Source organism: Ovis aries, chromosome 15 (assembly GCF_016772045.2).
Source record: "Ovis aries strain OAR_USU_Benz2616 breed Rambouillet chromosome 15, ARS-UI_Ramb_v3.0, whole genome shotgun sequence".
Classification (NCBI taxonomy): Eukaryota; Metazoa; Chordata; class Mammalia; order Artiodactyla; family Bovidae; genus Ovis; species Ovis aries.
In genome coordinates this window covers 74,139,951-74,153,330 of record NC_056068.1, presented here as the reverse complement: position 1 = coordinate 74,153,330, position 13,380 = coordinate 74,139,951, and the positions used below count along the sequence as shown (strand labels likewise).

Here is a 13,380-nt window from a genome sequence, read left to right as displayed (position 1 = left end):
CCCACCAACCGATGAATGGATAAAGAACATGTGGGTAGATCTACAAGGGAATCGTTTCCAGCCATAAAAACGAGGAAATCCTGCCATTTGCAATAGCATGGATAAGCCTTGAGGGCACTGTGCTAAGACAAACAAGTGAGATCAAGACAAGTATTATATGATCTCACTTACATGTGGACTCTAAAACAAAAAACAAACAAACCCCGAACTCTTAGATGTAGTAAATAGATTGATGGTTGCCAGAGCCAGAGGGTGGGGGGGTTATTAAAAATCGATGAAGGTGGGTATGTAATGTAGAGTTTGGTAACTACAGGAATATATATATATAGTAATATACATAGATTTCTTTTAAAAAGTGGCCTCAATATAACACAAGTGAGAAACAATTGCATAGAAGGGCTGAGGAGGCAAGGAAAGTTGAAGGCCAAGTTAGCAGTTGGTTTATATTGAAAATTCAGAATAGTTTTTCATGCTTTATTTTTGTTCCATATAGTAGATTTTAAGAATTACAGACTCAGTTCCAGCCAAAACTAGTTAACTAGAGTATTATATTTTTTGTGGGGAGTAGGGATATCTTTGGTCCGGTTCATGATTTAATAACAAAACTACCAGCATTTACAAAAGTTATACAAGTCATGCCATTTAATGCTTCTGACATTAAGAGGAACCTTAGGGTTGAGGTCCATATTTTCATTCCTAGAAAAGCTGACACTGTCATTCAGGAGTGTTTTAAGATCCATAACATCTTAGAACGTGAGAAACGCACCTTTTTTCTAGCATCATCTTCCACTTTTCCCTCTCAGCACACCTTGTACCTCTATCAACCTACTACAGGGTACCCTGTGCCCTCTTACCATTCCCCACCTCAACATCACACACATGCCCTTGGACCTTTGCACATGCTATGTCCACTGCTTGTGATTCCGTGTTCCCTCGGTTCCTGACCCCATTGGCCACTCACTTCAACTCATCCCTCAAAACCTAGCTCAGGCTTAGAAGCCGGGACACCCCAGGAGCAACGTGGACATCTACTGCCAGAGATTTGATTTCTAGATACTATTTCTCACTAAAACACATTAGAACTCCTAAGAGAGATGGCTAGAACATCTCTGGGACTCTGCTGGCAGTCCAATGGTTACAATGCTCTGCTTCTGCTGCAGGGGGCAAAGTTCAACTCCTGGTAAGGGAAGTAAAGATCCTGCATGCCCTGTGTTGGGGCAAAAAAAAACAAAACAAAACTTTGCACGAGAAAGTAAGGAAAGACTCAAAGAAGGACAAGAAGCCAGTCTGAATGGGTTCTTGCTGGCCAACTCTAGGGCAATTTAAAGCTCAAAATGTATAATGAGAGGAATGGACTATAGCACAGTGAAGGGAAAAAAAAAAAAAAATCCATGAGTCCATACTGGTAGTAAAACTAACCTTAAGGGATGGGGTGGGGGAGAAAGTTGAGCACTTCTTTTAAACAGAAGACTATTCAGTCATCAGTGTAGAAGGGATGATTAAAAATCCTTTCAAGCCATGAAAAATAAGTGATTCAGGCAAGAATCATCAACAGTTGCTGAAAGCGCTGAGTTAAAGAGAAGACAAACGGACATCACAGGCTCTTGCTATCTGCAGTGAGAGAGACGCAACATAGCCAGTGCGCAAGTCTATCACCTGAGTCGATCGGGAGGAAACAACGGGCAAATCTAAACTGCGGAAGGGTCTGCAAAGAACTGTCCTGAGCTCTTCCAAAGTGGCAATACTGTGGACGAGAAATGCAACCCTGGGAAACTGTTCTAGAATAAAGCAGGCTAATGAGACGTGACGACCAAATGGGATGTGTGATGCTTGAGTGGGTCCTGAATGGCAGGAAGACTATCAAGGCCGTCACTCAGGGCAATTGGGAAAATCTGAATAAGGACTACAGTTGAGACAGTACTGTATCCTGAGTATAACAACTATATTCTGATTACACAGGACAGGGATCAACAAACTGCTGCTGGTAGGTCAAGTCCAACCCCTCACCTGCTTTCACAGCCTGCGAGTTAAGCACGGTTCTGCTTGTTTTTTATAACTGAAACTTTTTCCATATAATTTCATTCGTATGATTTTCAGAACTTATATAAATTCAAATTTCATTTGAAATTATACAAAATTCACATCAGTGTTTATAAATAAAGCTTTATTGGAACCCAGCGACACTTGCTCATTCACGTACTGTCTATGAATGCTTTCACAGTACAACTGCAGGGCTGGATAAGGGTGACAGATGCTGCATGGCCACGAAGCCTGATACCGGGAACTATGTCTCAAATCGCTCAGGAAAAAAGAAAAGAGTGTGTGTGTGTGTGTGTGTGTGCGTGCGTGTGTGTGCACGTGCCTGTAGGTAGCTATTCTGTGCTGAGTGGCCTAGTCATTCAGCTGTGTCCGACTCTTTGCAGTCCCATAGACTACAGCCCACCAGGCTCCTCTGTCCCGGCCAGAATCCTGGAGCGGGTTACCATTCCCTTCCCCAGGGGAGCTTCAGACCCAGGGACCAAACCTGGGTCTCCTGCACTGCAGGCAGACCCTTTACCATCTGAGCCGCCAGAGAAGCCAAGAGATACAGAGAGAGACTGAAACAATTGTTATAAAATGTTAGGAACAGGTGAAGCTAGATGCAGGGTGTGTGGCTCCTGATCACACAGTTCTTATGCTTTTGCAGAGTTTGCAATTTCAGAATAAAGAGTTAATAGAAATGAGTGAATAAGCATGAAACTCAGTTGCTCAGATTCTCAAACACACACAGAAGCCCGACCTGCTTCAAATGTGCCTTCTTCCCTTCCTGGACCAGCCCGTTACTCTTCTCTGCCCTTCTCTGAGCCCTGCCCACCCCCAAGCCCAGTCAGACCTGCCTGCCTCCCCTGACGTCTTGCGCTGTTGCAACCATCTGCTCACACTTCATCTCTCCCATCAACCCGGGGGTTTTCAGACTCTGTTCTGGAGGGCGTGTCACAAGCCTTTGCACACCCAATCTTAAGTTTTAAAATAAATCTCCACTTTATGATGGAAGCTGAAATGGAAAACCCCGAAATCCCATTTCACGTCTGCCTCTCCCCAGAACAGCAGGAGTCTGGCAGGCGGAGAGGCTAGCTGACAGTAGCGGAGCGATCCCACCGCATGGTGTCCTCTTTAAAGGGGCCCTGGGAAGTCTTCTGCCCAGGATCCACCCAGAGAAGCAGACCTCCTTGGGAGCTACCTGTGACTTCTTACGCTATGGCCAGAAAGCATTGGTAGCCGAGTCAGCTTCCCTCTTCCCAGTGGCCGCCAAATTCGGAACCTCTATAGCTAAAAGTGCACACACAGGTCATTATGGTATGCATTTTTAGCCTCATTCCTGGCTCCATTTAGGATCTCCACCCTTGTTTTTCTTTCTTCTCTCTCTCCCAGTTTTAATATGCTATCATGTTATATTTTATATATCCTGCTAGGCTGCCCTAAATCCCTTCTGGAACCAGACTGGGCCTCAGTGAAACATTTAATTTAAACCCTGTGCTGGACTCCTCTTTCTTCTGCCTCTTTCCCAAACCACATGGCTGCCTGGTACTCCCCAGGCACCTCGTGCCTGCAGCATCGTCTCCGGCCTGTAGTGTCTGAGGGCACCCTGGCAAGCCTGGCGGTGATTTATGGAGTCTGCATGTTTCCAGGGAGATGAGAAAGTGGAGGAAGAGGCATTTCTTTCCTAAACACCCAGAAGTGAATGCAAAACTCCTTCGGAGGGACTTCCTGGTGGTGCTGTGGATGGGGGCCCACCCCCAGTGCAGGGGACACAGGTTTGATCCCTAGTCCGGGCGGATGCCACATACTGCAGAGCACCTGGGCCCATGTGCCACCACTACTGAGCCTATGTACCACAGCTACTGAAGCCCACACGCCCTAGGAGCCCACACGCTGAAACGCTGAGCCCGCGGGCTGCAACTACTGAAGCCTGGGAACCTAGAGTCCATGCTACACGACAAGCGAAGCCACCAGGAGAAGCCCGCACACTGCAACAAAGAGTAGCCCCTGCTCCCGGCAACTGGAGAGGGCCTGAAGCAGCAACGGAGACCCAGCGCAGCCAAAATGCAATAAATAAAACTCCTTCCGAGGAGGTCAGGCCTTGAAGGAGAGATAGAGAGAGAGAGGAGATGGCCATTTGGTTCATCTCAATCTGGGCCCCACCCCTGCATCACGCTGTAGGCAATGGGACCAGCTTGCCTCCACGCTGAGGGGAGATGGAGAGGAACCTTGTACTGGGCTGGAAGGATGAGTGGAAGAAAGTCAACTGAGGCCAGGAGGCAGGAATAGGCCAGACAAGTACGGGAGGAGGAGAGGACCCGGGGGCTGAATGAGAGAGTGGGTTCTAGAGTCAGACTGCTCTGGTTCGAATCTCAGCTCAGTTACTCAGTAGCTGTTCAGCTACGTGCAGAATGACTCCTCCTCTGCAGGCCTCAGGTTTCTCAGCGGAGTAATGGATAGACTAATACCTGCTTCACAGGGGCATCGCTAGGATAAAATAAGATCATGCTGTGAAGGGTTGAGCACAGAGCCAGATACACAGTAGGCGCTCAATAAACATAAACGGCTATGCTTATCCTTAGAGCACCACCATTGCTTCCACTGAGACTCTCCATACTGTGTTATGGAAGGAAATGTGTTCTGCTGGATGGAAGCCAGGGCTTTGGAAGGCAGGCAGAAGGTCAAGAACAGACAAGATCAAGTATGGCTTTGGGACAGGGTCTGACACATGAATGCAGCTTATTCAGGAAGTGCGGCTTCTAGATCCTGGTCCAAAACTGGGGCCGTGGTTCAGGCCATTTGTCCTTTTCTCGCACCATTCAGCCAACCCATCATCTGAGCAGGCTGTTCCTCATTCCTGCTTTGCCCCAGCTGAGGCCCCAGTTGAGAACACACACACCCACACAGGCACTGCTCAAGCCATTTTATACTTCTGTTCTCTCCAGGCCTTCAACATCTCTCCTGTCCCTGGATCACAAAAGTCAAAGTCTCCATGTGGTATGGTGACCTCCAGTCACACCATCCCTACACCCATGCCAGTGGCACAGCTCAGAGGCCCTTGGAAGGAACCTCCAAGGAAGCAACATAGCTGCCTCTGGCCACACCCCTAACTGCGGGCCACGCCCACCCGTGACAGGTAGAGCTGGTCTAGGACCAGCTGCAAACTCAGATCTTCCTATTCTCCTTTTCTCCAGACCCCAGGCCCATGCCAGGCCATGAACCTGGGGAAGATGCCTGCTTTAGAGATCCCAAACTTGCCTGGCTGGGCCGTCCCAGGAGCAGACTGGTGGGAAAGAAAGGGATCTCCCCTAGCCCTTCCCTGGGTATGAGATTTTCTTCCTTGAGACTGTCCCACAAGCTGAGAAGGCATCGGCCTCCTCTACTGAACTCCTACCCATCCTTCAAAACCCATCCCCAATCTGTCCAGCCAAAACCAACTCCTCTTCTCCCCGCCCCTACTGTCTACTGCAGCACCACACTACCAGCAACACTCTGGGTTCGGAAGAGGCCTCCTCCCCTCTCATCTACCTTGGCCCCTGCTGCCCATGGCTGGACCACAGACTCTATAAGAACAGAGAGCAAACTTCGTGCATTTCTGTTACCTCTAGAACCTCCTGCGCAGTACCTAGTACATGGGCGTTGCTCTATGACGCTAAATTGAATAATTGAATTTAATCACACAACCACACATGTCTTCCCACGAAGGAACTCCTTAAAGCCCCAGGCATCACACATCCTATCTTTGAAGGAACCCAAGGTCGGCCAGGTTCTACCCACAGGAGCTGGGGGTCGCTTACTGAACCTCTTCAGTTCCAGTACCCTCCATCAAGAAGGGCAGCCACCTCCACCTGCAGGACTATTTTGAGGAAGAATGTGGTAAACACCTGGCATATAATAATTGATCAATAAGCAGCCAGACTTTGAAAACAAGCCAATCACCCTTGCTGGCTTCCCCTCCTCACCTCCTGCTCACACCTCAATCCACAGCAAGGTGGCTTCCACCTGTGCAACCGTCCCTGCCAAGAATACCAGGACCTGTGTGCCCCACGAGCCAATGGGCTCTCGAGCCTCAAGCTTCTCGCCCACTGCAGCACTGATCCCTCTGCCCACCCCTTCCCAGGGCTTCGGCTGCATAAGTTTATACGCTTGGCTTCCCTGCCTTGGCTGCAGACCCACACACACCGATGTGCCTCGGGACAGCTCCACCTGGGCATCTTGTGGGCACCTCCAGCTCTCCTCCCACCCCAGCCTGAACTCACCTTCTCCTGTCTCAAGATACTTCTCTCCACCTCTCCACACACTTTAGCAGCCATCCCCTCCCAAACACATACGTTCACTGGATGGGAGTCCCACTACTGCTATAACAAATGGCCACAAACACAATGGCTTAAAACAACACAAATGTGTTGTCTTGCTTTTCTGGAAGTAAGCAATCCTAAAATCAGGAGTTGGCAGGGCTGAGTGTTTTTCAAAAGGCATGAGGGAAGAATCTGTCTCCTGGCCTTTCCTAGTTTCTGGAGGCGCCTGCATGCGTTGGCTCCTGGCTCCTTCCGTATCTTCACGACCAGCAGGACAGCATCTTCCAGTGTTTTCTTTCTGACTCTGCCTCTCCTGCCCTCCTCTTATAAAGATGGTTGCAGCTGCACTGGTACCACCCATGTAACCCAGGATAATTTCTCCATCTCAAAACCCTTAACTTGATCACATGTGCAGTCCCTTTTACCCACGGGTTCCAGGGGAAGGACCTGGCCATCTTTGGAGAATCATCATTTGATCAACTATAGCTAACCTCCTTCATCAGCTCCAAATCTCTAAGACAGTCCTCCAGGGACAGAAAAAACATTGACCTACCGCCTTTCCACATCAAATGTCTCCATGTGAACCTTCTCAGGCAACATAAAAGGTAACCCATCATGCCTATTTACACTGGGTTTCTTAAGGAAGTTAAAGTCTCATTAACAAACTCCCTTAGGGACTTCCATGGTGATCCAATGGATAAGAACCCATCTACCAATGCAGGGAATGTGGGTTCGATCCCTGGCCCAGGAAGATCCCACTTGCCACTAGCAACTAAGCCCGTGCACCACAACCGCTGAAGCCATGGTTCCACACTTAGAGGCTGTGTCCACAAGCCACCGCCGTGAGAAGCCTGCGGGTCACAACTAGAGAACGGCCCTCGCGCGCCACACCTAGGGAAAGCCCACATGCAGCGATGATTGTGGTTCATTCACTCACACAGTGAACAGCACAGTCAAAAATAAATTCATTAAAATATGATCAAGGAAACCTAAGTAAAGTTAACCTGTGTCTGAGACTTAGACGCCAACTCAGATGCGTGTGTCTGAATAAAGGGCGTCCCACTTTAAAAAATACAAATACCTCTTTAACCCCCGTCTTCCCTTAGCCATCACCCTTCCTATGTCTCTCCTCCACTTATTACTGCCCATCAAACTTGTGAAAGATGACGAAACCAGTCACCTCCATTCTAATGAGGTTCTTATTTCATTACTCTTCTTCAGGATTTCTCAACTCCCATCTATTGACAAGTGAGGCCACACCACTCTTTGTTGTAGGAGGCTGCCCTGTGTATTATCAAAGGTTTAGCAGCATCCCTGGCTTCCCTGGTAGCTCAGACAGTAAAGAATCTGCCTGCAATGCAGGAGACCCAGGTTTGATTCCTGGGTCAGGAAGATCCCTTGGAGAAGGAAATGGCAATCCACTTCAGTATTCTTGTCTGGAGAATCCCATGAACAGAGGAGCCCAGTGGGCTACAGTCCATGGGGTTGCAAAGAGTCGGACACAACTGAGTGACTTTCACTGGCCTCTTCCTTCTAGATCCCAAGTTGTGATGGCCAAAAAAATGTCTCCAGACATTTACAAATATCCCAGAAAGGGGGAAGGAAGTATAAGTTGCCCCAGGTTGGCAGCCATGGTCTTATAGTATCAGCTCCTGCTAAAATCACCAGTGACTTCCTCGGCACTAAGTCCAGTGGGTACTTTTGAGCCCTTCCCTCTCTTGGCTTCTCAGTCCAGTTGGACATTGCTGGACATTCTGGCCATCTCACCTCTCAGGCAGCTCTTGCTGTGTCTCCCGTGCAGGATCAAGCTCCCCTTGTGGACCGCTCACTGCTGAAGTTCTTCAAAGCTTAGTCCGTAGGCTTGTCCACCTCCCACTCAGCCCGTTCTCCCTGGGCACTGCCCTCCAGCCCTCTGGCCCCACTGACCGCTTAGGCACAGGTGACTCATGAAGTGTTATTTCCAGACCTCTTTTCCAAGATCCCAACCCATAATCTAACTTCCTAGTTGATATCACCACTTGGATATCTTGCCATCACTCCAAGCTCAACAAGCCCCAAAACCAAAATCAGGATCTTCCCCTCAACCTAGTCTCTTTCTGGCGTTCCCCATTTCTCACAGAAAGACACCATTCCTGACCTGGAGGCAGAAGAACACCGCAGGAGTTGTTCTTACTTCCCTCTCCCTTACTTAGGCCAGTCTCTTTCCAAGTCAGATCTCCCTTACCTTTGAAATATTCACAGAGCAGTTCACTTGTCTCTATGTCTCTGCCCCACCCAAGCCCAAGCCTCCACCATCACTGACTTAGAGAATGACCACATCCCTCTGACTGGGGTGCAGACGCTCATTCTTTATTTATTTATTGGCCACAATGCTCAATATGTGGGATCTTAATTCCCTGACCAGGGATTGAACTCAGGCCTCCCTGCATTGGAAGGCAGAATCTTAACCGCTGGACCACCAGGGAAGTCCCCTGGATGTCCATTCTTGACCAATGCCCCTACCCCATCAGTTCTCCAGCCTGCAGTCAAACTCACCTTTTTAAAACATTAACGAAAGTTCTCATTGTTCTTAAAATAGAGAACGAAAGTCCCAACCCGGCCTGCTGGGATCTGTATGGCCATGTCTGTCTCTTCCAGATGCCTGGGTTTGTGGCACTCCAAGGTGGGTGCACAGTGGCCTCCCAGGTGGGCACATGCGCCATGCTCTCTCCTGCCACAGGACTGTTGCTCATGCTGTCCCATCCATCCTGACAGTCCTCACGACCGTCACTTGGTAGGAGTTCTCTTCCTTCAATCACAGCTCAGCTATTAGGAAGCCTTTCCTGACTTCTGGCCACATCAAATCCCTTTGTTGATCACTGTTCTCCTAGCCTCCCTGTCTCTTCATTACCTTTCAGAGTTGTCATTTTACATTTACTTATCTTATTCTTTAGTTCATTCCATCTTCCCACAGTAAACTCTACGAGGGCGGCACTGATGTCTGATCTGGTCCACCACTGTGTCCCCAGAGTCAGCCCAACAAAGAAGACCCTCATAAATGGTCAAGGAATGATTTTCCTACTTGTCCCATGTCCCCCTCCTCTCTGTCCAAGTTTGATGCCTGAAATTCATCTTTGATCATCCTTCCATTTCAAATCTGAAAATCCCTCTTCTTCATCTTCACATCCTGTCCATCAACAAATCTTAGGAATTTTCCCCTTTAGATCTCTCTCAAATGTCCCCACCTCCAGCACCTGAATTTAAGCTGCTATCTTTCCTTATGTGAATCTCCACTCCAGCCTTTTACCCAGAATTCCACTTCTCTATTCTGCAACCTTCCAGGTCACACTTCTGTCTGAAATGTTCCGATGGCCCGCAGGATGAAGGGTGCACTTTCAAGGCCTATGGAACACAGAGAGGTCTGGCCCCATCTCCCTGCCCAGCCGATTCTTGCCTCTCTGCCTCACTGCTGCTGTCCTACCAGACTTCCTGGGGTCCCTCTCTCTCAGCTCTTCTGTCTACAGGGAGCAATTTTTCAACCCTTTTTGACTAACTGCTACTCATTCTTTAAGTCTCAGACTAGAGGAAATCTTGCCCAAACCCCTCAAGTAGGCCAAGAACAATAACAGCAATAGCTGATATTCACTGCGCGCTTGCTAGAGGCGAGCATGACTCTAAGAACTTTGCAGCATCGACGCATTTCATCTTCACCATCAGCTATGATCATCCTGTCCCAGAGAGGTTCAATGATTGGTCCAAGGTCACATTAGATAGTAACTAGCAAACTTGGCTGACATAATGAACTCGGGCTCCAGGCCCCAAATTCCAGAGCACTGTGAATGCTGCTGTCTTCCTAGAGTGTCTTGTATTCTCTCTTAAGCCGCAACTGTCATATGTGAATGTATTGGTTCACTGCCCGCTCTCCCCACCAGACGGTCCACTCACTGAGGGCAGAGACTGTGCCTGTCTTGTTGGAGGCTTTACCTCTAGCTCTGGACTTCACTGCTTTTTTAGCTGAATGTCATGCTCTGCATCCCCACAGCTCCCAGCCCCAGGTCATCCACTCTAGAGGAGGGCTTGGGTAAACCCTTTGTAAATGTCATACAATGGTCCTCCAGACACACACAGGAGGATTCAGGGAGAAATCGCTCCATTGATGATTCTGCAGACTACTGACAGAGGCGGCTCCTCTGAATAGCCCTCAGCCACCAAGGGTCACAGGGGCAAAGGGACAGTAAGATCCATCATCCACTTGTCCAGCAGTGATGGCAGAAAAGCTCTGGGACCAGGCTGGGCCAGCAGATGGCTCCCCCTGCTGGTTTCCTTCCACGTTCCCGGCACCCTTTACCGAGGCACGGCCCAGGAGACACTCACCAGCCACGAGAAGAAGCCAGCTGATTTGTCCTGGGTGGAGATCTGTCCCTCATAGGGGCCGAAGATGCGGCCCTTGGGGATGACCTCATTTATGCAACGCACGTCATTCTCCCCACTGGCTTCCTTGACCACTTCCATGCCCTGGGGGATGGTGAGGGCGGCCCGGTCTGGGATGCCCACGGGCACCGGCGTGTCAGACACAAACACTGGGGGACCATGGTTCGGGCACTCATCCACAAAGTACTCCTGGCAGGACTCACAGACTGCAGGGACGGAAAGAGGAAAGAGAGCTTCAGTTGTTGCCGGGGGAGAGAGCCCCATGGAGGTGGCTGAGGGGCTGATGAGAAACCCACCCAGAGCACAGTGTAGACCAGAGGCAAGCACTCAGCGTGAGACTCATGAGTCCCGGCCCTGGCTCCACCCCCGCAGCCACAGGTCCCTGCGTCTTCAGTAGCGATACCCCACTCCTCTCCCTGGGGACTCAAGGGACACACCTGCCAATGCCAAGGAAGCCACTAGCCCCCCTTTGTTTCAAATTTGAAAGAAGAGAAGAAAGGTCACGACTGGAGTCAGATGGGTGTGCATCTGTGAGCCGGGGGAGCTGAGCCAGGAGGTCCTTAACCCTCAGCAAACCTACCAGTGTCCTCCCCTGGAGAACGGGACCGAATAATAGACACCTCAGTGGCTAAGGGTGAGGATTCACTGAGGCCTGGACCTGTGTCTGGTGTACACAATAGGTGAGTGCCTATCATCAGAGGTGCCTCTGCAAATCCCCTAAGCAGAGATGGGGTGGGGGTGGGGGTGATGGTCGGCGTGGTCAGGAACAGCCCCAAGCTCCACTTACACCAGAAGTCGACTTGCTGGAAGCTTTTGGGCATGATGAGGTCACGTTTTCCCTTCAGTTTCCTGGGCTCCACTTCCATGACCGAGGGGTCTGATCTCCTAGAGCTGGTCAGGACAGGGGCCAGTAGAGAAAGCACAAAGCCATCAGAGTGAGAGGCTGGTGGGCAGAGAAGCCGAGAACTTGGCCCGAAGGCCACGAGGATGGGGCAGGTGGAGGAACCCCAGGCAGCCTGCTTGTCTGATGGAAAGATAGGGGTCCTGAGACCTGGGTTCAGGCCTCCTTGGGTCACTGCTTGGGTTTTTCTAGAGCCCGTGCCCACCCCTGGTCCTAGGAGTTGCTCAGAGGAGGGCAAGAGAGAGCTCTCTTCCCAAGGTCTCCAATCAACCCAGCCGGGCGATGCCCCCCTTCTCCCTCGCCGGTCCCCACACTGGGGCCTCACCAGGGTTGGCCATACTCCTGGTCCCGGAGCGGAGAGCAGACCTCCGTCTTCACCACGGTCACCATCTCCCCCACCGCCGCCTTGGTCTGGGCCAAGCACTCCTTCATGTTCTCAGTCATTCTGTCCTGGGGGGCGAAGGCGGGACCAGCGCAGGAAGAGGATCAAAGAGACAGGGGAAGAGGGGTGAGTGGCGAGAGGGCAAGCGGGGGTCCCATGGAGTCTGGTTACCCTCCCTGCCATCCCTAGAGGAAGCGCTTGAGAACACAGACAACAAAAACAGCTGTAGCCGGGCCAAGAGGAAATGCCATTTCTACCCCGGGCTGGTCCTGGGGACGACTGGAGCCACCAGCCCCATGGGGTCAGGGGCCGGGAGGAGCTCAGGCCAGGAGGCAGGACTGCGAAGAACAGCCTGGACCCCAAGCCCAGAGGGCAAAGGGTATGAGGGACCCATAGGAGCTTCCGCACAAAACTTTGCAGCGTGGGGGAACAGGGGCGGGATCCGCTCAAGTCCAGCAGGGGCCAAGGGGGGCAGACAGATGAAATGGCTCCTGAGCGCCGGGCTGCAGAGCCCCTCACCCAGGGCTGCCAGGGAATGCAGCCAGGCATGCTTCGCCAGCTCAGAGCAGGTACAGGCGGGGCCTGGTTGTTGGAGGGGGGGGGGGTCCCCGCGTGGGCGGCCCTGACTCCAAGCCCCACCCAGCTCTCTCTAGGGGAGTCTCCCTAGCCCGCAAGCTTACCGCCCTCCTCCACCACCGCGCTGGGCTTCAGCCCCTCCCTTGGCACCCTAGGGTCCTCATGCCAAGCCCCGGGACACTCTTCGGGTCAGGACAGCGCTCAGCTCGGGCTGCGAGCGCGCGCGGCCCCGGGACTGGGCGAGCAGCGTGTGTGACTCACTACCCGGGGCCCCGCGGCCACACCCCTGCTCCTCTGCTAATCAGCCCCCTGCTCCCCACCGGGGCCCCAAAGCCGCCGGCAGCGGGGAGGGGTGTGCGGAGACGTGCCGGCCTGCCCCCTTCGCCGAGCCGGCGGGGACGTGTTGGGGGGGGGCCGCGGGGAGGGGGGCGCGGGCGGCCCGGGTCCGGCCGAATCGCCCCGCCCCAGCCTCCCCCACCGTCCCCGGGCCCCCGGGCCCCCTCGCGCCCGGAGCTCGCGGGTCGTCCCGGCCGCGGGTCCGGCGGGGAAAGTGTGAGACGCCGCGGTCCGGCCCGCGCGGCGCACCGGCCGGGCGCAGGGGCGGCGCTGGGGACCGGGAAGGGCGCAGGCTCGCCCTCCGCCGCCTCTCACCAGCCTTCGCGGCGGGGCGCTCCCGGGCCGGCCCGGCCCTGCCCGGCGCCGCCCCCCGCCCGCCCGCCGGGCCCGGCATTCCTTGCGGGGGCATGTGGCTTCTTGCCGGCCCCGGGGGCACGTAGCTGGCTGGCGGCCGGGAG

The 13,380-nt window shown here is 52.4% G+C and overlaps 1 protein-coding gene across 3 annotated transcripts in view; it reads right to left on the bottom strand.

Annotated features, from left to right (window-relative positions):
• The window catches only part of PRDM11 (PR/SET domain 11), a 92,232-nt gene that overhangs the window by 43,110 nt on the left and 35,742 nt on the right, over positions 1-13,380 (bottom strand). For 2 of the 3 annotated variants that reach the window (XM_042233404.2, XM_060399537.1), the window contains exons 2-4: positions 11,954-12,078; positions 11,515-11,618; positions 10,671-10,933 (exon numbers count right to left, since the gene is read on the bottom strand). In XM_042233404.2, the coding sequence (XP_042089338.1) occupies positions 10,671-10,933; positions 11,515-11,618; positions 11,954-12,072 (486 nt within the window). In that variant the 5' untranslated portion in view covers positions 12,073-12,078. Of the gene's footprint in view, positions 1-10,670; positions 10,934-11,514; positions 11,619-11,953; positions 12,079-12,690; positions 12,824-13,380 lie in introns of those variants that run through there. The other variant, XM_027979652.3, reaches the window with a different exon arrangement.